This window comes from Rhea americana, unplaced genomic scaffold, assembly GCF_003343005.1.
Source record: "Rhea americana isolate MKP2758 unplaced genomic scaffold, rheAme1 scaffold_543, whole genome shotgun sequence".
Lineage (NCBI taxonomy): Eukaryota > Metazoa > Chordata > Aves > Rheiformes > Rheidae > Rhea > Rhea americana.
Window position 1 is genome coordinate 18,924 of NW_028186694.1, and position 25,186 is coordinate 44,109.

The 25,186-nt window shown below is 45.5% G+C and overlaps 1 protein-coding gene across 1 annotated transcript in view; it reads right to left on the reverse strand.

Annotated features, from left to right (window-relative positions):
• The window catches only part of SETD2 (SET domain containing 2, histone lysine methyltransferase), a 53,506-nt gene that overhangs the window by 18,667 nt on the left and 9,653 nt on the right, over positions 1 to 25,186 (reverse strand). Inside the window, exons 5-11 of the mRNA XM_085318598.1 lie at positions 21,381 to 21,504; positions 20,181 to 20,258; positions 19,780 to 19,877; positions 17,111 to 17,237; positions 15,047 to 15,181; positions 14,161 to 14,289; positions 10,111 to 10,752 (exon numbers count right to left, since the gene is read on the reverse strand). Coding sequence (XP_085174724.1) covers positions 10,111 to 10,752; positions 14,161 to 14,289; positions 15,047 to 15,181; positions 17,111 to 17,237; positions 19,780 to 19,877; positions 20,181 to 20,258; positions 21,381 to 21,504 — 1,333 coding nt within the window. The remainder of the gene's footprint in view (positions 1 to 10,110; positions 10,753 to 14,160; positions 14,290 to 15,046; positions 15,182 to 17,110; positions 17,238 to 19,779; positions 19,878 to 20,180; positions 20,259 to 21,380; positions 21,505 to 25,186) is intronic.

Here is a 25,186-nt window from a genome sequence, read left to right on the forward strand (position 1 = left end):
CTTCTTCAACAGAGCCAAGACTGAAGGCYGTCACTCACAACTTAAGGTATTTTTTGGACCTTCTAGTATCTGMGTGCTAATAGGACTGGGACTGTGYCAYGCATTTAGAACAAAAAAAAGTGTTTATTGCTTTATGCATTTCAAGGCAGRCCATATTTTAAAAGTCTCGGCACCATCTCTTTCTGCTCTAAGCCTCCTGGCAGAACAGGCCTGAGCCCGCAGGAGGTGTCTGCTGAACCGGCGACTAACGTTAGGCGGCTCGTTTTTTAACTAGGTTTTGTATGCCCGTAAGGGTTGTTTTTTTTTTTTTTTAGTACGTCCTCTAACCACGTCCTTAATTATCCTGCGGGATCTTTAAATGTGTTCCATTAGGAAAAAACCCGTATTTACTTTCCATCCTTTTTCTCCACTACCGCTCGGCTGCAGAGGTAGGGCATCTCACGCCACCCACCACCGCAATTTTGCCTGTGCCCGTGCTCTGACTGCACGTTCGATGGGGAGCAGGTCCGACAGCACCGGCGTGACCAGGCTCCCTTCATGGCCATCCAAAGCCCTGCAGAAGAGGAGCTGTATCTGAGTTGGTCCTTGCCACGTTCTGATGCAGGTGGCAGAAGCGTCTGCTGTTCCAGACAGCGTGGTGTACTGGTCCTTCTCCCCAGGAGCACGGGGGTCACCCTCAGCTACGGCTCATTCCGTGGCCTCTGCTGGCTCCCTCACTAAAACCAATACCCTTCTCCGAGTCTAGATCTACCAGAGTTAGAGCCACTCCTGTCCGTGACTGCTGAAGAGAAGCGGGACAGAAAGAGGTGCTGCACCATGTTTAATACTTTATTGCTTCTCTGATACCCGACTGGTCCCAGGCTCCTCCAACGCTCCCTTTGCAACTTCATGTAAAGGCCTCGCACAAGAAAGAGAGGGAAGGAAAAGTGCCTCAAATGAAGAAACGTCAGTGCATTCTGCTAACCTGAAATGCACTTTAAGACTTCAAGCTAGGTGAGACAGAAACCACCACACATGGGCAGCACGCTATCTGCTTTGGGTTTACTACAAAACCCACGCGAAGCACAGGAGCTTAACACTACCCTGGTCTTCACAGGCAGGAGAAAGACCTGGCGTGCCATGACTGTACTTGGCTACCTCAGAAGCTCAAACCTTAGAGCATCTTCTACAGCGCACGCAGCACCGGAGACGGCAAGGTGTCCTCTCCGTATCTGCCAAGATCCAGGATCTCGTTCTGACCCTGGCCCTGGCAGCACCTGCGCTCCCCTGGGTGGCTTCGCTGAGTTCCTCCGTGCAGTAAACGGGATACGGCTCAGGAAACCCAGATTAAAGCTTGCCGAGGGTGCTGGTCTTGCAAACGCCGAGACCGTGATGACCACGCAGCGCGCAGCGCTCCCGTTAAGCACCRCGAGATGCGTAGCGACGGGGACTTAGACGACATGTTAAACAACTGTGCRTCACTGCAGGTTACAAAATGAGCTTTGTAAGTACCAGCATGTTCTCAATTCTAGTTTTAACTTAAATATTCTGACATTTGAAGTGAAAACAATATTTTACTGTATTAGGAATGCTAGTGACCTACAGTAGCTAACGGTTGATTAAAATGTGTCCTGCATACAGAGATTTTACAGTGGTGCGGGCTATCCAAGTTCTGTTARCTCAGAAAAAAGTTATTCTAACTCCAGTGTGCATCAAGCCCTCGCTATCTGCTCTCCTCCCAAAATAACTACCGTAGTTAAACACAAATATCTTGTCACTGGAGAGCAGCACAGGCTGAGCTAGCTATTTTTTGGCTGAATACAACGACAGGGTCAGGTGAAAGGAAATACGATCAAGGAAACCATCCACGAAAAGCCACAGGGAGAAACGCTCTGCCCGTGGCAGAGGACGGGGCCCCGACGGAGGCTGCAGCGGCACGCTGCCGCRTCCCGAAACGGCGGCGCTCCTAGACGAGTTCGTAAGAGCTGCGCTACCGTACTTGCACAAAGACGCTATTTCAGCGTGGTGAACCCCGCTCGGAGGGCCGGACTGGTTAGGATTTGGGCTTTCCTAGGGCTGCAGACGGAGCAACCCAAGTGCTTGTGCCGAAAGCCAGCAAGGATGGACCCTACGGACCGCTGGGCTGTGTCAGTGCCTTTGAACAGCATCATCCCATCACACTTGATGCAAAGCAAAAGCACTTGATGCCTCAGTGACCTACAACAGTTTCCAGAGGAGTAAATTTGCTTCTGTTTTTTTCCACTCTACAGCAGGGGGTGGCAAAGTCGGCTTTTGAGGGGAGCAAGGTCATTTCTGAGGCTGGCAGGGAAAAGAAAAGAAGAGGCTGGAGCACTGCTAGCTTTCAGCCTGCTTTATTCCCAACCTAAGTAGTCAGAAGAAAACCACCCAGGAAAACAAAGTATTTTCTCTTAAAATATTAAATATTAAACTTTATTTTTGAAAGCTGGCAGGAAATTAATTTCTGGTTGTACAGCCTCACGTCACCTTTTAGCAACGCGCATGCTTCCAGCGCTACGTTAAACGAGGGAGCTCAGGTTTAAAAGTCACCCGGCCTGATTTTACTGTTCGAGAAAACGTACGTGCCCCAGGGGCTGAGAAAATATTTGAAAATACTCCTGCATCGGCGGAAGCCCACCGCGGGGCAGGCCGGGAAGGAACGGCCCCAAGGAAGAAGGGAGGACGGGGAGCAAGCAGCACGAGGACTAGGATACCTCCTCCGCGGTCCTTTTCTCCCGTTCAGCACTCTGCCAGACAAAATGCAACAKTTGTCGGGACCTCCTCCAGCGATCRGAGGCACGAAGGCTCGGTAAGTATGCCCTTTTTAATGTTCTTTCTCCCACATTTTCACAATATCACAATGGGCGAAAAAGAATGAGGTCCTCAGTGTGTTTTTAATGCAATCTAAAGAAGCGATGTAACTCACTGTTCAGCCTCGGGGCAGATGCAGGAAGAACTTGCGGGGACAGGAAAACCTATGTAATACTATCAATCTGTCCCAGCCAAGGAAAATCTCCATCAGGTAGAGAGGTGATGTCTTTCGACAGGCTAAAGATGCAGAACAGCAGCATCAGAGATAGCTCTTAAAAGGAAACTGGAGAATTCTTTTAAAAGCTGAATTGCAGGGGCATATTATTTATTTGCCATCGAGTGGCCGGGATGATTTTATCCTTTACTATCTGAAGGTGGAAGGAGCTGCGAAAACATTGTTCCTGCAGACCCAAAGACAGCCATCAGCGACCGACCTTCTCTGCTGCTATTTTCTCTCTCCTACGTCATTTCTCCTCCGACAAATTATTGTCATATAAACCACAAAGCAAAGCAAGAGGTAGCTCCGCCGCCTCCAGTTCCCTGCTGTGCCCGCTTGGACTCTACGTTTTGTAGGGGAGGYGAGAAGCTGTGACGAGTGGCTGCAGAAGCCCAAGAGTATGGATGAACCAACTAGGGTGGCTAAAGGATAAAGCAGCATGCAAGAGGTGGGAAGGCATAAACTAGACTGGACTTCCCAGCTCCAAAAATGACTTTTCTCATTAAACAGTAGAATGTGCTATGGGAAACTCCTGGAAGAACAGTTAATGGGAACGGGGGAGGCCAGGGGCCACCTAACACAAATGGACCTGGCAAACACAGACCAAGCAAGAGGCAGAGCACTGCATGCAACTTATCACCCACTCCTGCAACACGCTGCTATCAGCCACTGAACCAAAGAAATAAAGTGACATTTTTATTGCCACTCAAGTATTTATAGCTAGTCCGACTAAATAGAGATAATTGACTCTAAGYGTCAAGGTCAAAGATGGCTGAACTTGCAAGAAAGCATCTGCCCTCCCTTGATGGGGGAAAACGCCTTCTCCTGCGGTATGAGGCCGTGACCACAGTTAAGGAGACACCGCAGTGGGAAACCAGTGAACCCGTGGCAAGATCTGTCTCATCAAATTAAACGACCTGAGCTAAGAACCGGGCAGCATGAAATAAAAGATAATTACGAACTGCTGCCYGGGAGCAAACTCTTGTTGGACAGGATTTACGCATACATCTACCGGTTCAGAACTGCCAGGATCGGACTGGTAAGGAATGGAGGCAGCCGAGTCTTTGGAAACAGCAGAGAACATATTCTAGAAGAATATGTCAAAGTGTCCTATGGAAACCAGATGCTGGTCAAATTAGATGCAAGCCAGGGAGAATTCCAAAAGCCTATTTTATTTTTGGAAACGGAAGCTGCTAGCTTGAACATGCACAACCRCTAAATCAACGCAAGTGCCCCTAACAAAGTCCAAATGCTTCTCTACCTTTGAGAGCAATTTTTAATGAGTTACACAGAAAATTAAATATAAAAAGAAGAGTGATGGGAAGAAGTCTCTTGCAAACAAAGGAAGTACTGAATTTAGGCTGTGCAGCTGCACGTACAAAACCCTGACACAAGAAAGGCAGGAGAACTGCAGAGTGATCTCAAGACTCAGAGGACATAACAGTAGGAGAAGGAAAGCAAGAGTGCACGTAGTGAAATCCTCTCTGGAAATCTGCCTATTAACCCCCAACTATTTCTCACTTAATGGGAGAAAAGTGGAAGAGCAATGGCATGGACTTGCACGACCCCAAAGACCGAAGCAGGGAAACAACAGCACCACAGGGCAGAAGCTGCTGAGCAGGGAAGAGGCTCGTGCCGGGTTAGGGTGCGGAGGGGCCGACGCCGGCACGCGAGCAGGACCGGCAAAGGGGGCGATCGGAGGGGAAACGGCCACTTTTCTCCCGGGATAGCAGGAGGAACGGATCGCACTGCTGGATGCTCAGCTGCAGAGCTACCTGCAGCCCTTTGAGGTTCGCACCCTCTGGCCGGGCTGATGGATTCAAAGCAAAGGCTACCTGCAGACTGCATTTCAAAACCCCATGTGCACCTAATTACCAAGCCAGGAGTAAGATGTGACTTGAATCAWGTTGCACGACCTCAACAGCTATGTTAGGTGATGACCTCCAAACTTCAAACACAAGCAAAAGCCAGTCTGAAGGAAAGCTGCAGAAGCAAATACCACATCTGGAGTTCCCTTCAGCGAGCGAATCAAGAGGTAGCACTGCTGCTCCTTTCCTCAGGCTCCAGACCATCTTCTCCCCCCTACCTAACCCTGCTCATTCTGAAGTGCTCCAAACCCCTTGGATTGTTTTGTTGAAATAACATGACACAACYAAATCTGTCTCCTATCAGGTGGTGTGTCTGTGCTCACGGCTGTATTTCCTTTTTCTTCCTTTCCTCTTAACAGCTTCCCACCGTACCTCCCTCCAGCTCTGCCACACACGCAGAAATGATGCCAAGGTATGGAAGGGAGAAGACGACCACGACAGCCTCACGTAAACGCCAGTAAACCTCACTATGAACAGCAGCCTGGCCACTCACCGGTGCCTATTGTTTTCACAAACTGTTGTTTGCTATTATACAAATTATAAATGTCCTAACACGAGCATGGGATGCGTGTACCGGAGCAGGAGTCAGTCGTTCTGGGACAGCTTGCCTGCACAAGAACAGTTTCACAATGCTGCCTTATTGAGATGCATCAAACGTGACTGATYTCGGGGCAAGAAGAAAGTTCAGTTTGTCTGGGTCATCCCAGTCCTACTATCCCCTGTCCAGGCTAATGATTAACCTCAAAGAAAGGCTGTTTTGATTGCAAAAGAGAAAGTCCACCTTGCCTAAGCCAAATAACTAGGATAATATCTCAGGCTTGAATTCTAAGTCACTACTAAATAATTCTCAGGCCAGAAGTGCCCAGCTAAAACCTTTTTAATCCAAAACACCTGCCTCCTTCAAAAGCTTTTCCTTAAAATACACCTTCCAATTAGCAGGACAGGCTTTGTGGACCCTCACAGCCACAGTTTTACACCTATCTCTTCCCCAGAAAGGTGAGGACACRATCTGCCCACCCAGGAGTGAAGCAAGATGACAAAAGCTCAGTCCCACCTGCACCACACAGTGCCCAAACCATGCACGAGCGCTTCACTGCAAGGTTGTGGACAGAGCTGCCGTTGCCGATCCCGTTCCAGTGGCGATACTCTCTAGAGCACGCAGCTTCTCTAGGTGACAAGCTTTAGGCGTCTAAATAACCCAAGATGGTTTAAAGCCTCTGGTTTGGGTGGTGGAGCTGCAGGATCTGCAGGCCTAGTTTTAGGCAAATGGCAAGGAAAGCTCAATGGCCAGACTGCCCTCAAAACGCCGACGCTCTTAAAGCCCCCTCTAAGTTGAAGCCAAGCACACTTCTCTTCCTCTCAGTCCTAGCTACGGACACACAAGCCACCAAAAGGGTTTGTTGAGAGAAGTTTCACCGCAGCTTCCTGACAGCGTTCACATCTGGACATCTGGAACATCAGCGGTTTGCACATGCCCCTTACCACGCTCGGTCTGGAGGGTGTCTCCTAAAACACACTCACTCCGGAGATGCCAACAGGGGAAAGCACTGGAATCATTAGCCATCGCAGCACATATTGCGTCCGTCCACAGGGGCCTTACCTGCCGCGGTCCTCGGCACGGGGCGGGCTAAGGCGCACGGCGGAGCCGCACTGAACCGCTTCGCCTGCTGGGTGCTCCCCAGCCTTTGCCCCGCGGAGTCCGTTTTCAGCCCGGGGAAAGAGGTGCACCAGTTCTTCAGAGAGCAGCAACTGCGTGCACGAGCCCAGGCTGAAAACTTACCCCGGCGGGCAGTGTGTGTGCGCGGCGCAGTGGGGATGTGTCAGCGGCCACCGCTCCTCGTGGGCTGAGGAGTCAGGGCGCGCAGCCCCGCGAGCCAGGGCTGTGGTCCTGTGTGTAGAGGTATATAAAAAGATAGCTCACTTAATCCTTTCACGCCAGGAGCTGTGATTTTCCCAGAGCGACGTCCATTGCCGGCAATGGACGCACCAAAATAACGTCGGCATCACCGAGTTAACCACCTCTGTCCTCTTTTCACCTATTATATTTCTCATGTACCATCCAGCTTCCCAACCATCTTCCTGTTTCTTCACAGTACGCACGCTATGTTCTCTCCCTTCTTCAGCACGGAGTTGAAAATGGAGTTGAGAAAAGGAGACACATGGTCAGCTGGTGATGTTAACAAGCTCCTTGCTGCCCTGAGAAGCTGGATGGAAATGGTTGAAATTACAAGGGGGTCATCACCAAGACCAGGGAGGACATAGCTTAAGTTACGAGGTTTCAGACCCTCCCGCCCCCCCGTCCAATGCCACTGTTACTGCAGGTAGATGCTCAGCGCTCCACAACTCAAACCAAAAGCAGCTTGTAAAAAGCTTGGCAGTGCTGGAAAATGCACCTTGATCTCTTTCCACTTGGGTGACTTAAGTCCTCCCATGGTGTTTTAAGAGCTCCGGTGACTATCCGRCCCCCTTTGAGCTCAAGCACAGTGCCGTTAGGTGCAGCAGTCTCCGTCCTGCTAGCTTAGTCTTTTCATTTGAAAAAATCAGCCATTTCAGGGCTGTACATTACGGTGGCCTGGCAAATTAACCCAGAAGCCAGTATCTTAGCGGGTGAAAATCGGACAGAAGCAGTTAACTCTTCAGTGCCCTCAATACGGTACGGGACAGAATGTGCCCAGAGGTCACAGTTTCCCCAAGGACACTCTGCAGGAGAAAAACAACTTTTCACCGACCTAGAGCACGATCCKGATCTCAGACACGTGGGATTACAAAGCTAGTTGTTGTGATAAATGCCCACGTCCCTGAGACCAGAACCGCGCTGCGGACGGCGACTAGCCTCCTTTCAGTTACAGGAGGTGAAGCACGCTCCAGCAGACCAGCACTCGGAACGAGAGACCACGTGAATCCGCATCTTGCCTGGCAGCTCATGATGGGTAATGACTCCATAGCTAACCACAGGCTCCAGCAAATGCCTTTAGCGCCCAAATCTCAGCTTCTGCAAGCTCAAGAGGACACACCAGCATTCTGGGAGTCAGCGCCTGGTGTTAACATGACACTGTCAGATCAAATTTGGCGCCAGACCCGCATTTTAGAAAAGTCGCACGTTTCACAAAGCTTCGCACTTTTTGTTATTAAACACTTTTTCCTGCGCTGTTTTGAAGCTTAAACACTGCAACATGGGATCCTGAAAGCAAAAATGTCTAGTTACAAATAGAAGAGTGAACCCTCGCAGTCCAAAGCAAGCATAACTCAAAAGCGGTATCAGATGAAGAATTAGTTTAGCTTTCAGTTCAAACAATCCAAGGTATTAGTAATGTATGGAAAAGGACTTTGTTTCAGTTTAACCATAAATTCAACCTGACAGTGTCCCATAAAYAAAAGAAAATCCTAAGGCCCACACAAATTTTAAAAATCTACAAATTAAAACCTAGTAACTAACATATCACAGATCTACTTGGTAAAGGGATGAACGGGTAAAAACAAGCAACACAACCTAACTCTTTATATAGAAAGATATTTTAGTTCACCGTTTATATGGCAAAGTCTCACCTCTCCTCCCACTAAGATTTTAAGGCACAAATGATTACGGTCAAACAATTCTACAAACGCTCAAGGGTATCAGACTCTGAACAATTTAGAGACAAAAGTAAGAATTCAAGTCTTATCAAGTCTTACATAAATCTCTAGATATATTTTATGAATGTGAATGTTTACAGCTATGGTAGTTGAAATGATACAAGGGAAGTTTCATGGACTCAAAGCTCACCGTGGTCCCCTCCACTGGTGCAAGGCACTGCACTAGGTGTATTACCCGTTATTAACGGCTTCCTCTAAAGCATTACTCACTGGCYGCTTTAAGGGGAACACCCACTCTTCAGCCACAGGATGCAGCCCAATATAAATCTGCTTAAAGAGAACTTCCAGGAATTAAAATTGGGCAGACATTTGAATAAGAGAAGGGCGCAAGACCTCCGCTATTGTTTTCACCAAGCTCGCATTGTTTGGAAGCCCAAGACTCTGATAACGACATGATTGTATCTTCTCTGTAGGGAAGTGGCAGGGAGAAGTTACAACGATCCCTCCCCTTCTTCTCCCCCAGGACTTTTGTTATCTTGGCGATGGAAAGCATGAGGGACAGGTCCTTCAACACACAAATTCGGCACCTTCCCAGGACCAGGTGGTGCCCCTGATTCCACTGATGGATCCTTAGCAAATGCTACTCCTACATTTTAAAAGCAAAGCTCCCTCCCTTCTCACTCCAGCATGAGCTAGACCTCYTCTAGGAATGGCAGATGGGTGAAGAGTTTCACAGGTCCTAAAAAAACACCAGAAAATGCCTGAAGCTTTCAAGTGGCATGTCCTATATTTCAAAGCAAGTTGATGGCCAAAGATCAGCTGCCCAAGTAGGCCACCTGCACTGCTCAAGAAGACACCTGCCTGATACTGGAGTAGAGAAAATACCAAATCCTTTTCCTAAAGAAGTTATGAACTCTAGAAAGACCTTGATGGAAGCAAAAYATGAAACTATGTTCATACATGAAGYTGCTGCATACTCTAGCTAGCTTTAAAGGTTCAGATTAGCACCCACAAACCCGGATGTTTACCTGATCTAAACATGGACTGCCAACATTTAGAGGTTAACCCAGCACCACAAGTAGTATGAAGAGACTGCAATACTGTCAACAGACCAGTTTCTGGATACATTGCGATGAAAAGCAAATGTTCACAGAACAGGAAATATTGACAATCTTGTAATAACTGAATTTAAGAGTAGATGGTCAATCAATTTGTTTGAACACTCACAGATACTAGGCCGCTTCAACCAGAACTCTTTGCCACATTGTCACTAGCTCTTATTTTCTGACCAGTTGAGAAGTGAACCTCAACCGCTTAAGAGTCACCCTTCCCCTGAAGGGCCTAAAAAACTGGATGGCTAAGTTGTCTTTGTGGTGAACAACCTGCGTCATCTGCTCCTTTCAGTGTGCGACACATCAGCACCTAGAAACCTGCTGCAAGTCGCAGATTCAGTTTGCAATGAAAGGATGTATATGGAAAGCACCTGGAGAGCCCTTTCTGTAGAAAAGGCAGTCTTAGGCRGTCAAGCAATTACCAAGAGGGCAACAACTCAGCCTCATTTGTACTGGACTACACACACCTCTGCATCTTCCGTAAYGACAGCAGAGGTGGCGTAGCTGCGGGGTACCACAGGGTGCCTCTTACCTTCAGGTCTTTCCAGACATCAAGCAGCCTGGTAGCCAAATCGCTCACATCCACAATTTTGTCAGTTTGCTCTTGGCTTCTCTCACTCTCAACATCAGAGACGCCTTCCTCTTCATCTTGAGATGGCGTTTCCATGGTAATGGGCTCTTCCAGCTTTACACCATTGCTCTCTTTGACCTCAGCTTCAGGCTCAGCCTCCAGCTCCAGTGCCTGGGGCTTGCTGCTCTCCACCGGAATGTCAATGGCAGCTTTAATCTCCGGCTGCTGGGGCTGCTCCTCTGATCCCTCCGTGGTGGCACCCTCCAGCTGGTCCAGGTCCTCTTTGCCTTCTTTTCCTTCCAGCTCGCTGGTTGTATCTGAGATTGCACTGTCCATGCTGTTTTCACTGATAATTTTGAGCCTTCGAAACACCAGCTTCTTGGGGGTATCCGTGTCACCTTCTGCACTCTGCTTGGTGGAAAGATCTGGTGTGTTGAGCGGCGTATGAGCCCGCGACGTATTCTCGCTCGAGTAGCCATCGCCCTCACTGAGCTGCGGGACAGCGGTCTTGGTCTGAGCCCAGCGCTGAATAATCCCAAGCACTTTGCTCTCCTCCAACATGTTCTTATTAGGTATAGGCAGGAGCTCAAGCGTCTTCATAATCTGATTGCAAAGACAAAACCAGAGCTGTTAGAATTCAACACTGCCTCCAACTGGGAACAGTTTCTCTTTGTCAACAAGAGGTAACTTCTGAAATATCAGTATGAATTTGCGAACTAACAGCAGGAAAGCTTTTCCTTTACTTGACAGAGGTGCCTTGTGAACATCTCCCGTGGAAGTCAGAGCATTAACCGCCTGAGCTGAGTGGTGACTCAGCTGGGCCCAGCAGGAGGGGGCACAGGGCAATGGGTAGGCAGCCAGCAACACCAGCTACAACGCAAGAAAATCACGCTGTGGAGTACCAGCATTGCTTGACAAGCATGCCAAGTAATCTTAGCAGTAGCTATCTATAGCTCCCATGATTATACACTCAGGAGTTTAATAGGCCACTGCATTAAAAAAAAAAATCATATACTACTACAAAATTCAGCATATTTTAACTGTCTTTTAAGCTAGCAACAGAGAAATTCTATGCTAAAAAAAACAGTAAGTAGGATCCTAGAATTTATCATGATGCTTGCACAAGAGTTAGACTTAATTTTATGGTATGACTTGCACCTTTGAGGATGAAAGAAAAAAAATCATTCCACATATCTCTTGTATAAATTACTTTCCAGACCCTCGCCCGATGCTCTCAGCCCCTACTGTTTCACAATTTTAAGTCATTAAATCACCTAATGAAAGGACTGAAAGTCATCAGCAAAGGTCCAGCACCACTAACCATTATATACTTTTTTTCAAATGATTCAAAACAGTAAGAATGAAGCARTGATCCATTGTGTATGGTTGGTGATCCCTGCATGTACCTTTTGGTCTGCCTTCCAGCATGAGATCTATTCTGGGGGATCTCTTCATCCACGGAAAGACCCTCAACAGAGAGTGGGAGTCGGGGACTACAGGATGGACTTATCTGGGATTTTGAATGCATGTAGGTAGTTAAAGAACATAAAAGGACTCGAAGCAGCAGTCTGCTGTTTGTAAAGTTAAAACTTACATGCAAAGAGATACGGACAGCTGCGGAGCCTCCTTCGATCCTCCCAACRTGCCTCCCAAATGAGGCAAGTATGTCTCTTTATTGAAAAGATCTTAAAATCCCTTTCAGGAAACTTGTTAGTGATACTGGGTATTGCTCTGGCACAGAAAGCCACATAAGCAGCTACTGAAGCACCAGAAATGAAATGAGAGCGCAACCCTTCTCATTCCTAAAATCCAGCAGGTCACTTCAGCAACCTCCCTCTCAAGAGCAGAGCCCAGACRCTTGGCAGGGGATTACTTTTTGAAGTAAGAAACAGACGTCGCTTTTTAGAGGATCGGGAGTTCCCCAGTTTTCATCATGTTCCTTTCTTAAAAAACAGTCCTCCAGGACTGAGGGACAGCAGATGCTTTTACAGCACTGTGCTATCTTCTGCCAGGGGCATCTGATGGCCAAAGATCAATCCTCCTAAAACAGTGACAGCTTAAAAAAAAGTAGAGTGTGGAGTGGGAGAGCGGAGACAAAGCCACCACTATCACAGGTATTCAAAGTTTCAAAGTTATCCTCTTAGACCCTGAGGTGGGGACTCTGGGTCTGGTACCAACAAAGTTGAGTGTCTGAATCCAGTCCAAATGAAACAGAGAAAAGCCAAAGTCTAACCTAAGCATTGATTTCTCCAGTTGAAACTGGAGGTCAAATATCAGCAACTTCCCACTCAGAACTGAGCTACCTAGTAGCTCTGCAATGCTGTGGCCCTTGTACCTCAGGGAGCAAGGAGGGAAGTAACAAATAATTTCAGGCTTGAGGCTCCCTCAGAGCGATAGCTGYGATATTAGTGACGTGGGATGAATTYTGTCTGTCCCMAAGAAGAAAATACTGCAGTTATAAAAGGCAACAGCTCAGATCCTCCTAAGTGTGGTTACTGCAGGAGGATTCATGATTAATTCAGTCCCAGCAGAGTCAGTCTCAAGAGATCTTCATGCAACCTAGTGAGTCTCCCTAAACAGTAACATCAGGCTGATGTATCACAAGTAACAGGAACGTTGACTCAGCAGGTGTCAAGCACGTCTGCTTCGGCTGCAAGTACTGAAAAACCACATCAGATTAGCAGGAGAGAAAACCTGAGGCATCTGTTGAATCTCTGCCTTCTACACGAYGTACATGGCCCATAAGCAACAACATTCTCTGCAGAGCACACAGCTCATGGTACAGCAAGCCTGATCAAACCTCCTAAATTAGCAAGCTACAACTTATATCTGAGACCTCCGACCAACTAGAACAAGTYTTCCAGGCATATGTAGTCAAAGTTTTGTCTAAATCAGGATAGGTGAGGACTAGATGGTGGAGCCAGTGGCCTGAGCAGACAACCCTGCCATCCCTTCACCACCACACAGGCTCCTTGCCAGGAGAGTAGGAACTGTCCTGCTACACCTGCACAACGCCTGATGGCAAGCTGGGTTACACAAATCTTCCAGTGTCCTCATCTGACCCCAAAAGCAGAGGGCTCACAGAAGTACGTGGAGATAAAGGGAGTCAATTCTCAGTCTTCTGACACCAGCAGCATCTGCTTCTCACASCTGAGCAGAGGGAACATCTAAAAACACTGCGCTGGAGACTTATCTCATAGGCTTACAAAAACCCACGAGTCAGTGAACTCAGAACAGCTAAAGAGGAGAAAGGCAGGACTGCGAGAGGCTGGATTACCCTCTTCCAAGCTACTTTTTAAAGTAGCTGGATTATGGGGTTGTCAAACAGCTTCTCACTTGGGGATGGGGAGAGATGAGTACAATGAAAGTCATTTGGCAATGCTACATCACAGCTTGGAGAAAACCTGTCTKGAGCTAAGGAAGCAGCACTGTCAGTATGTTGCTCTGTCACCGCTGGGAAAAACAAAGCAGAAATCAGTAAGAGAATAGACACCTGAACTCTAAAGCTCTTGCAGCTTCTGCTTTCCTGTTCAGGACTGGGAAAATCTCTCTAAAACATATAGCCAAGTTCTTGCAGAAGTATCTTTATTAAAGGAACTACCAGATGATCTTTGCATGAAATGCTGAAGTGCATACAGAAAACAGAAATTCAAGTTCTGCTTGAGACTGTCAAAGCAATACCTCAAACTCCCTATGCAGTTCAGTCCTGAATAAGCAGTAATGGCAATGATCTTTCTTTAAGTCTGGCTCATGTCACTAACCCAGAAATCTGAGAAAAACCACAAAAGCAAATTCCTTCCTTGTATTTAGAGCCTCCCTTAAAGCAGAAATTTAAGACTGCCGTTCTAACAGTACCTGCAGCTCATTTTCACAAACACGCGACGTAATACTTACACTCAAAGAAAAAAAACTAAATAAAATCAACATGCTTCCTGTAAGCAATTAGTAAAGCTGCTTCAAAAGCTTCATGCACACAAAGAGCGACCCAGCAGTCCCGAGGGAATTACTGACCTCCAGCTGCAGCTTCAGGTTGTTAGCAGTGCTTCCCCTCCCATCGCCCAGCTCCGTCATCCAAATCCAGAGGAGGGACAAGCCATGACACTCGAGGAAGGACTTCAGGCAGGACTGCGAGTGCGTGTTCTAGATGAGCCAAAGTTACAGAAAGTCCATGGGAACAGGCAAAAAATAATAACAATAAAATTTAAAAAAAACCAACTTTGGTTTCTACATGGCTAACTACTGTATCAGGTATATGTTATCCATAAAACTCACTGCTACCGAAAAAGCACACAAAGCAGAGAGCCAGAACCAGGTACCTGCCAAGATTAGCACGTAATTTTAGTGGGCATAACGGCTATTTTCAGAGCAATAATGCATACAGCAGAAAGGCCGTAAGCATACCTGGTGGACAGCTCGTATTACAGAATAAAACTTAATGAAAGAATAGACTGCACGGAAAACTGGCTGCAACTAATCTGCACCGAGACAAAGGTTAAAAAACAAAAATCGGGATAATCTTGGAGATAAGCTAGCTATGAGTCTAAGCTGAAAAAACATCTACTTTTTAAATTTCTTCTGTGAAACTAAGCAGCTCAGTATATATGGATAAAAACGATCATTCAGTCCTTTCATGCTCTTGTAGGAATCAACATTTTTAAAGCACCTCCCAGGCACATTCGTTCCACCAAACACAGACCAAGCGAAGGGCCAGGATTACGCGTGGTCTATAAACCGAGCAGAACCAGAAGTTTCTCTGCCGTGACTCATCTCGCCCTTGGTATGCTGGCACAACCCTCAAATCCTTTCGCCGTTTCTCTCTCTYCTTCTAAGGAGGGTTAAAAGACTCTTGCTTAAACGGCACGCGATTCGCTCCCCCCTGCAGCCGGGATCTCCTCACCTGAATGAGCTTGAGGCAGGTAAGCTTCTGCTCCAGAGTCTCGATCCGAACCATCAAGCGGGATAAACTGAGAACCTGGTTCTTATCCGAGAGGCCCTCTCCATTCTCCAGCAGTGCTTCCAGTTCTCCATCCACCTACCGCGGCAAAAGGCAACGGTCATGCAATTTTCAGATCATACCAGGCTCACAAAATGCCACCCTACAAGATGTTGAAGATAATTTGTTCTCTGGCTTTGGGAGCCAGAACAAGCCTCCCTCGAAAAAATCTCACATATTGGAAGGAAAAAAGCTTGGTTTTAATCTGACTGGGTTTGCTTGGATTTCTTGTATCTGGTATATTATAGTTTTCCCTCAACATTGTTTAGACCTCAAATATTGTACAAAAGTGCATCGTTCACGCTAGCTGTGTTTACGCCTGCAGAAGTGGAAGGTATGGAGGGCAGCGTGTCCTCTAACCGYAGCCCATTAGTGGCTGATATACATTCAGCATGAAGGAGTCCTCCATCTCTAACACAAACTTCATCTAATGAGCAGCATCTTTCAGAAGTACACATTTGTACCATGTGCTCTGCAGAGGAAATTCCAGCTGCAGGCACCAAAATACTCCCAGCTGCAAATACTRCCAGTCAGAAATGTATTTTTTCACATAGGAAAGCAGATTATCTCTGTTTTAACTGCAGAAAAAGTTGCTTCTGTAAATACTCTCATTTACAATCTTGAGAAACAGAGGCGCATCTCTCYCCACGAGGATGCTGGAATATCAACGTTCACAATATAGCCTACTGATTGGCGGCATCAATTAGTACTTTAAATCCAACGATAAATGGCAACATATGATTTGACCAAGACAGATTTGACCAATTTCAAATCAGAGAGAATCTTTCCTGCTCCAAATGAAAGGTAGAAACAACCTCAAAAAAAGCTTTCAAATTAACGTGCAACACAGGAGTAGAGCTGTCTAATCTCAAATCTGTGTYGTTGCAATTTCTCCAGGTAACTAACCGTTCTCAAGACCCAAGAGGTTTCTCTCTTGGTGATATGTCACTTAACGCAGAAAAGTCTAAGGAAGTTTACTGAAAAGGGCTAGTATTCAGGTGGTCAGATATAATCGACACGTAAGAAGAATACAACACTTCTCTGAAAAAAAGCTTTTAAAAATAAAGGTGCACTTCCAAGGCTTGAATGTCTTGGTTAAGAGATACAGTAAATGCAAATAAAGCTGGTATTTCCAAGGGTAGCTCCTGCCAGAAGAGCGGGTAACACAGCTTATTTGTAGGAATAAGGAATTACTTCTTTAACCTGAGAACAATTCCATTTTGTAGGACGTAAAAGGAATCCATCTAACTTCTTAGCAGCAACCTGCGTTCAGGAAGAACTGCTTTTGATTACTTTTCTCATACAGCTCTGCAAAGTCTCCTACAGTATGTATTATGTAAATCCATCACTGCAATGCAATGTAGGGAGCAGGTTCGCAAAACCATTTGAAAAGGATTATATGGCTGAAGAGCTATAAAAAATGCTTAAAAAAGTCTGGATTTATGTTACATATTTCATTCACATCCATCTGCAAACACAACTGAAACTGAAGTCAAAGCAAATGCAACACATGCTCATGCAAGTTCCTTGAAGCTGCCTTGCCTCTAGGCCAAAGCAATTAGAGATTCAAATTTCACATCCCAGCTTGAAGATGGCAAACATCTGCACCATTTGAGCTGTCAAATTTTTGGTGATATCCTAAAAAAAAGAAAGCCTGTATTTCTTGTCTTTCCCTGAAGTTTAAAAATCATGCAAAACTAGCAAAAAAAAATCCCTATACAATTTATTATGCTCTTACTGGGAATGTATATTTAACTAAAACTCCAAGAAAACCCGTGGTCAGGTCCAATATGAAATAAAATGATATAAACACATTAATGAAGAAGATCAAACCGTCGAGGTTATTATAAACCACGGATCCTAGATGGAGGCTGTTCTACGAAGGTGACCTTGAGACTARTACAAAGACCACGTCCGAGTCGGCTTTTGCGGATGCTACCCTCAAAAACACGGGACGATCACACTCACCGAGTCYTTCTTGCGGGAGCGCTCCTTTTTCATTTTGCCTCCTGCAGCTCGGATGCTGACCCTGTTCTCTCCTCCAAGGTAACCTCGGCAGTTAGCCGAGCCACAGAAGCACTTCTGAGCTTCCTTGCTGTTCGTGGGCATAAGTAACATACCAGTTTAATAACACATCAACCGCATTCACAGAAAGATGTTTTTATCAAACTCTTAAGAGCATCACGGTTTCACAACGGGAAAAGACCACTACTGCATTGCACAACCGCCTCCCATTCTCCTTCCTTTCCTTTAGCATCATTTCTCWAATGCCTGCTAAGCGGTAGCAAAAAAATATGGAAAACGCTCATATCACCATTTTGTTAGGTGATTCGGACTGTCCTGGAGTCTTCCCCCCACTCTGTCGCAAAGCAACGCCGCCCAAAATGCAGAGACGGGACAGCAAACAGAGTATTCCACTAACTTTTTTCCAGTATTCAGAGGGCAGGGAGAGAAATGTCTTTGCATGGCAAGGCCTTTAATTCTGGCCACTGAAAATTCAAACAAATCCTTCATTTCTTAAACGGCTAGTGTGAGCCCACRTTTTCACAGCAGGAAACCAAAATCTGGTTCAGTTCCAGGCTCTCTCTAGGTCAAGAGCCAGAAAGGAAACTTTAAGTCATTCATTGCAGAGTCACGCTAAAGCTACCTAGAAGGTTTCTTGGGTTTTGCTGTCTGTTCTGTTGTTGTTGTTATTGGGGGGACCATTAACCTCACCGCGTTTCGCAAACAACCAAGATTACATAATCGTTTGGAAAGCAGCCTGCATCTTATTGCTCAAAACACAGAAGAAAGAAAGTGCTGTAGATTCATGGAAGTAATAAAAGATTGAGGTGGAAGGCTTTATTTTCTTTTTTTTTTTTTTTTTTACCATTTTTTACCATTTTACACCAAGGGACACCTGGGGGAGAGGCAAGAGCTGGAAAACTCCAGCGAGACAGGGAATACATTCACTCAAACTCAAGTATATGAGATATCAAAGTGAACTAACATTGCAAAGTGAACTAATATTGCAAAATGATTCTCTGTTGGAGAGGCTCCTAACAGGCCTAACGTTAAATAATGCCAAATCCTAATGATTTTGACTAAGCCAAAGTATATCTAGACACAAGTGAATTTATGGGCGTAAGACTGCATATTACTTTCTTCAGCTTTAAAAATATTCCCACACCCCTAAAAATCAAACAGGCCTTGCAGTAAGAGCAACTAGAAYGATATCTCAGAAGCAGCAAAGCAGATCTACCTCCTTCCTGACTGTCTGTCTTCACCTCAGACCAGGGACTGTGCTTGATCTTCTATTAAAAAACCATAGTAGCACCCCTTCCACACTGACGTTTTGGAGAGCAGCTCACGACAATAAATCGATTGAAACCTCAGTATCAACTCAGATGCTGAAATGCATCTCTGAAGTTACAGTAAATTGAACAAGGAACCATAAGCAGCTTTTTACTAGAAGACCACGTGTTAGATGAGTCTGCTCTAAAGCAGCCATTTCGAGGCTGAACTGATCTACCATGGCCACCGGTCTTGGGATGAGATAAACAGCTTCCAGAGGGACCTCAGTCTCTCAGTCAAAAGCAGAGGGACCTAAGAAAAGCTGCTTGGACTGAGGCCGCTAATGTTCTGATGCCCAAATTCAGGCAGACAATTCCCACTCAGGGGACAAACTGACAGGTCAGATGCCCTCTCAGTTATTTAAAAAAAAATAACAACATYTTAGAAGATCTGTGCCCTATTAATATTTGTGACATAAAATTACACGAGAGCATCTGACATGTTAATACAAGTAATTTTATAACACAACTAAAAATTCATTTCCAATTATTCAGTCTACARAAAGAGCCACACTTTTGGACAAGGCAAGATCCAGAAGGAAAGGGAAGTGAGAACACTCATTAAACCATGGTATTCAGTAAAAATGCTTAATGATTATAAAATGGCTCTAGAATTAAACTCTTAACTGTAGGTTGCTTCTGACTGTCAGGATCTATTTTGTGCTAATCAATGAAAAAGAGTRAAATATTTCACTGTACACCTGAACAAGCAGTAGTATAAAACATTCCATGCTTAAGTTCAGAGAAGACAGCTAAGGGACCACTGCTCAAGGAAAAAAAAACTTAAAAGAGTTAGAAAACCCCCACCGTAGCCTGCACSTGTGCAAGTTCTGCAGTTAGACAGGAAGAAACAACATCCTATCTGCTAGGTTTTACAACTCCGCAACTATTTGAAAAGTTGTAAAATCCTAGTGGGCGCAGAAGAAAAAAGAGGTATTGCTTAAGAGCGCTACAAAGTGTGGAGCTGGGGCAATTAATAATTAGACAGAGGAAAGAAATACTCAAGATAATTATCTGGGAAATTTCCACAGGGGAGAGATTGTAGGAAGCGGAAGAAAAACGTAAAATGAAACTGGAAAAGATGTGCAACATCAACAGAAATCTCCTCTCCCAGTCCCTTGTGTCAGAAACAGAATAAATTTATCCAGATAGTTTTTTTATATAGTTGAATTCCAGTTCATTTACAGTTGCGGTGTGTTAGATGAGGCTTTCCAATGGCTAGTTTTGCAGCAGGACTTCTTCATTGTATCAAYGCTCACAAAAAGCCCACTTCCAGTAGCTTCAGCAGAAGGAGATGAAACCTACCCGTATCTCTGAAACTGGTAGTCAAACGTCAGCTCTGAGCCAGACGGGACTAATTTGGTGGTGAAAAATCCAACTCTGAGCTGTCCGTTCACAGTCCACTAAGGCAAGGAAAAACAAGGTGACAACAGTTATTACCACAGCTAGACTTGACCACACGTGCGTGTTAAATTAACGAGATCAAGCCTTCAAAAAGCAGCACTGACAAATTTAAAATTTGCAAATTGAATCAACAATACTTGCCCATTTCAAAGGCAGATGTTTACATTTGACTAACAAGTTAAAAAAAGGAAAAAACACGAGACACAAAGATAAAGAAGCAATGCTTTTCACTCTGAGCTTGCAAAGTCACAAGGCAGTGGAAATGAGCAGCCAGCAGCAACAGCTTTGATCCAGCAGATTACCTTTTGTGTCTCGCAGTTTGGTTCACAGCTGTGGTTCATAAAACGAGAGCAGTTTCCTTTCTGGGTAGCATCTATTATCTAAAGAGAAAAGAAACAGCAAATACAGCAAAACAGCCTTTCTTTGCCCTCCCTCCCTCCGCACCGGGCAGCAACACTAAGCAGGACATCCACGTGCACCCTAGGTTTGTAGGAACAAGGTGAGGGAGAACACAATTGCTGAGAAGTCATCATCCTTTCCGGCCTCAGMTATCAGCTTTATTTGGTTTAGAAGGAATGGGTTTTACAGTGACAAAAGTGCACCCAAGAAAGGGAAACGCCATGAAACCGTTCTGCAGGTCTCTGTTTTTGTTACACGTTAGTACAGGGTTCCTCAATTTGGGGGYGGATCTTGACTTTTTAATATCAGTTTTCATCTCTTAGATACAACAAACATGGTGAAGCTAAACGCTTTTGCCACACAGATCATACTCAAACAGAAAGATTGTGCCTGGGATCACTTTGCCCTCCCTTTTACAACTGGGTAAAATATTCCCCTGTGCTCCCTTACAATTGCACAACAATCCCATGGCAGCTGCAGAAATTGCTTACTTGTGGGGAAAAAAAAAAAAAGTCAGCCAGAGTATTTTTAGCAGACTTACTGTAAAGCTACTAARACTCCCCAAAAAATCAAGCAGAACATGGTATTAAACTTCTGTTTATACACACGGTTCTCAGTGCGTTAGTACCCACCGCTCAAGGTAAGCAACTCCGCACATCTCTGTGCTTGAGGCTACATAATTCCACAGGTCTGAAATAGCTGATTAGCTTAAGCAGAGATAAATAATTAAGAACTTCTAATATATAAATATTTCGACAACAGTAATACTGCACGTAGTGATTCCACCAGCCCAATTTAATGTAGTTCTGTGAGCAAAGKAAGTAAAGGAAATTTAGTTTCTCATTGATGCGTGTTCTGGTTTACTTCGGTGTCCAAGAATGGCGAGTTCAGCGTGAAACATCTCGCCCAGCTGGGACACAGACACGTTTTTGCTGCCACGTGGGTTCGCTTGTGTGGAAAGAACGGGTCCGTGCTACATCCCTTCCCTTGCTGAGGAACACTGACCCCATGTCTCCTCTACCAGGCCACTTACTTTAAGGAAGAGCAGGACACAGCTGAACGTCTACAAGACTTCTGTTCAACTGGCTTGGAACTCTGCTCACCTCATCGTTTTTCAGGGCCATGAAGTAATAATGGATGTTCTTGTTCCGAGCGTACTCCTTCACCCGGGCCTTGAATTCTTTGTGGTCCAGCACTTCTCCACAATACTCCAACACAAAAGTGTTCCTGCAAAGCCCAAGGGCAAAGAGCATTTAGTCAACTTAGCAATATGCAGTAAATGTTGAGGAAAGAGAAAACRAGTGGTATTGAGAGGAGCTCTCAGAATACAGCGTTGCAGCTGTTTACCCTTTTGTTACAGCCCCGATTTTTACACTTAGCACAGCATTCCTTAATCACTTTAATCTCAGGCAATTAAGATTAACTTCTTTTCTGACACTATCACATGGCTAGGTACCTACCAGCGAAARGCCCAGACACAAGGATAAAGCTTCCTTTCAAGCAGTGTTTGTTTTGTAAACGAACAAGACTTTGGGGCGATGTCAAGAGAAAAATAAGGAGCATAAAGAGAACATGTGCTAGCAAGTTGTTTTCCTAAACTGGTATGGAAAGCCTGTCTGCATCTTGCTGAGCTGATAGGTAAAATGAGGAATCAATAAGGTATCCTTTTTAATCCTAGGAAAGATGAATCTTAAACCAGAGATGGAAGAGATCTAGTTCCCCAACACACACTCAAGACACAGCAAAGCACCTTCTACATTACGTTCAGCCCCTTGCAGTGTCCTGCTTGCCTTGTAGCCCACTCCCTGCAGCCCATGTTTATGAATTATACCCCTCTTCCTCCATCTCCATACCCACCAAGGCAGGCAGACAGCAGGCTAAGCTGCTCCTTCAGGTTATAACAGAGTCTCAGCTTTCTCGTGCCATCTTTCGTGAAGTAGATGGATCCTTCCCTAGCCTGCATTTAGCAAGCATAAACATAAAGGTGTCAACAACACTTTCTGGATGAGCTGTTGCTTGGGGGGGAAGTTAGCCCCTCTGTCTGCCTCAAAGCCTTGACTGCAAAACTCCACATCTGGGAAATAGTAGTGGAACAGTACAACAGCAAGGAGRGAGGAGCGCAGAGCTAGAAATACCCTGAACACATCAGAGGGGATCAACCTTCTGGGCATACAGYTTCTCCACCCTCCGTTGGTCTTTTTGACTTTCTTGTGGCAGGATGACCAGTAAGGCTGTCCTCTCCTAAAACAAGTTTTAGCTCCTCRGCAGTTTTCTGCTGCTCTCTAAACCTCTTTCAAAATGACAGATTTTCACAACAGCACATGGAGAAACAAAAGCAATATTCCAGCCAACATCAGGCTTAACTCTCCATATCAAGCTGTTGGGGAACTATATCCAAATCCCTTGACAAACACAGGCCAAATTCAGTAGATAGTTTTGCTGCTCTTATTTCAGWTGATTTATTTCCCTTTCTGCTCCATGCGGTCTTCACGCGGTTGTTTTCATGTGGTTATTTCCTTCCCGTCTTTCTCAGTGCTCTTGAACCTAGCAYGTTCAGCAGACATTATGCTTGCTACGGTGAGTTGTTTGCTATCAGCCATATCTTTAATACAACCTGCACACCTTGCCTTCCAGAGCAATACCTACAACTTCAAATAAAACTGGACCTGACAAGTCCATACAAGTCCATATGCTTCAGTCAGCAGCACTGTTGCTTCGCAGGACCTCTGCTTTGCTAGCTATGYGCTATTTTGTAAAACAACAGGATCCTGCTCTTACACAGGTTGGTTACTCTGCGAATACAGAGTGCTAGGGGGCTCCCTCAAATATCTGGCAAATCTGGAAAATCAGGAGCCAGAAAATGCCACGATTCTTGCCCTCTTCTTTGTTACAGTTGTTGCGCTACAGAACAGCAACAGGATGCAATCACGTCTTTTAATAATTCTTAACATAGTTATCTTTTACATAAACATAGTGCAGAGATTCTCACAATTAAATATATTGGGTTAAATATGCAGAATTGCTCTCCTCTCATTTTATACGTTTTGATTCTTTTGGAGAGGAATGCCAAGATGCTTTTCCATCTCTCTACGAATAAATCCCATATATTGGATGTAGCAGTAAAATACTCCGCCTTAAGACCCACAAACCTACTCTTAAGAGTGTCAAAAAAACTTGTCGGATTCCTCTACAGAAATTTTTGTCTTCATCTGAAGAAAAAAATCTGAGTTTCCAAGGAAACTCACTGAAAAATCCAGATCTTTGCACAATAAAATTCTAGCCAGATTGTCTTAAACCTCACAGAGTTTCACGCCCTTGAGGCTGAACAGACCCACCGCTCCCCTCCCACAGCCTTTTGAAATGTAAATCACAGCGCCTGGTGAAACTGCCGGTGCACAGCGTCACAGCGAGACCCTTCCACAGTTTCTCATACAAAGTCCCTTGCTGTTCATCTGCAGAGCATCATAACCGACTCCTGCGTGCCCTGGGCGGATCTGAGAGGACACCCAGACTCAGACTATCCGGAAAACAAACGATGCCGTCCGAAGTTGGGGAAAAAAACATCTATCCAGATAACCATCTGTAAGAGCACTGCAGTTCAGCATTCAGCTAAACTTTCAGCTCAGCCCCACTTGCCTGGCAAAGCCTCCTGTGTCGCCCTCTCCCAGCAAGCCCCTATCTCTRCCCCCTGCTCGCCCTGCTCCTCCCCGCTGCACCTTTGCGCCCTGAACAGCCTGCTTTGAAGTAAGGTACACACTGCTATCTCTTCTCTCAAGGTCCCAGTCAAGGCTCTTTTCACCAGTGCAACTAGGAGAAAATGCCAACTTGTCAGCTGGGCAGAGGGGCCTCAGCAGTTCCGCGGTTTACCCTGCCTATTGAGAAGGCATTCCCGTCTTCAGTCCTGCTCACGCCTCCTCTACGTAGCACAATTTCCCTGTTACGATTTTCCTTCACGGTGACACTCACTTTCTGAGTAAAACAGTTTCAGGACAGGACTATAACTCCAAAAAGATTGGCATCCATGCTGTCGCCGACCTAGGAGGAGGCCTACAGGCTCTAACATGGTGCAGCTCTTGTGTCTGGGCCAGTCAGCTCCTTTATGTCCCAAACACAAAAGTGCTGAGCCAGGYCTGAAGACCTTGCAAACTGAGTATTAAAGGAGGACAGAATAGTTTAATTTACCTACACTTTTTTGCTTAAACGCATACATACATTTTTAAAATATAGATGGTGATTGCTGTCTGGGTCCCTTAGTACTCTTCAAAGCACTGGAAGCCCAAATGATGGGATTTCAAAGGCATTACAGCAGAGGTGGGGTGCAAAAGAAAGATCTGCASGATGCAGTCGGGCAGCTCTCTTACAGAGCTCAAAGCTGCCTAGGGCTACGTGCTGTAGCAACACACAGGAATGCAGTGCACTCCACAACCAGGGAAAAAAGGCAATCAGGTGCTTGATTTTGGCAGAGTTAYGCTAAGTAGATGGCACAACAGGCATGTAATACTTGGTTTAGCTAAATGGAGATGAGTCAAGAACAGACTCAAATCTGTAAGCGTTACAGATATAATACTGCCAGTTAGCAGCAAAATAGTTACCTAATGACACACTAATGAGGGAGGAAAGACCCCCATGGGCTCTTCATCAACAGGGGAGGAAGAAGGCTCCAAAAAGAGGGTAGATTTTAGAGATGGAAGAGAAGAAGGCACACAAAAACATATTATCTGGCTTCAGAAGAGCAAAGCACAGAGACAAACACAAAAAGAAAAGAACACAGATTAAGCCCAAGCTGAAGCTAAGGCAAGACCCCTACCAACCCTACTGAGAGCAGGTTTGGTGGAAGAGAGTAAAACTAAAGTGGGAGGCTTAATACACAATTAGTGGACACATACGTGCAGACAGTTAAGAGGGATGC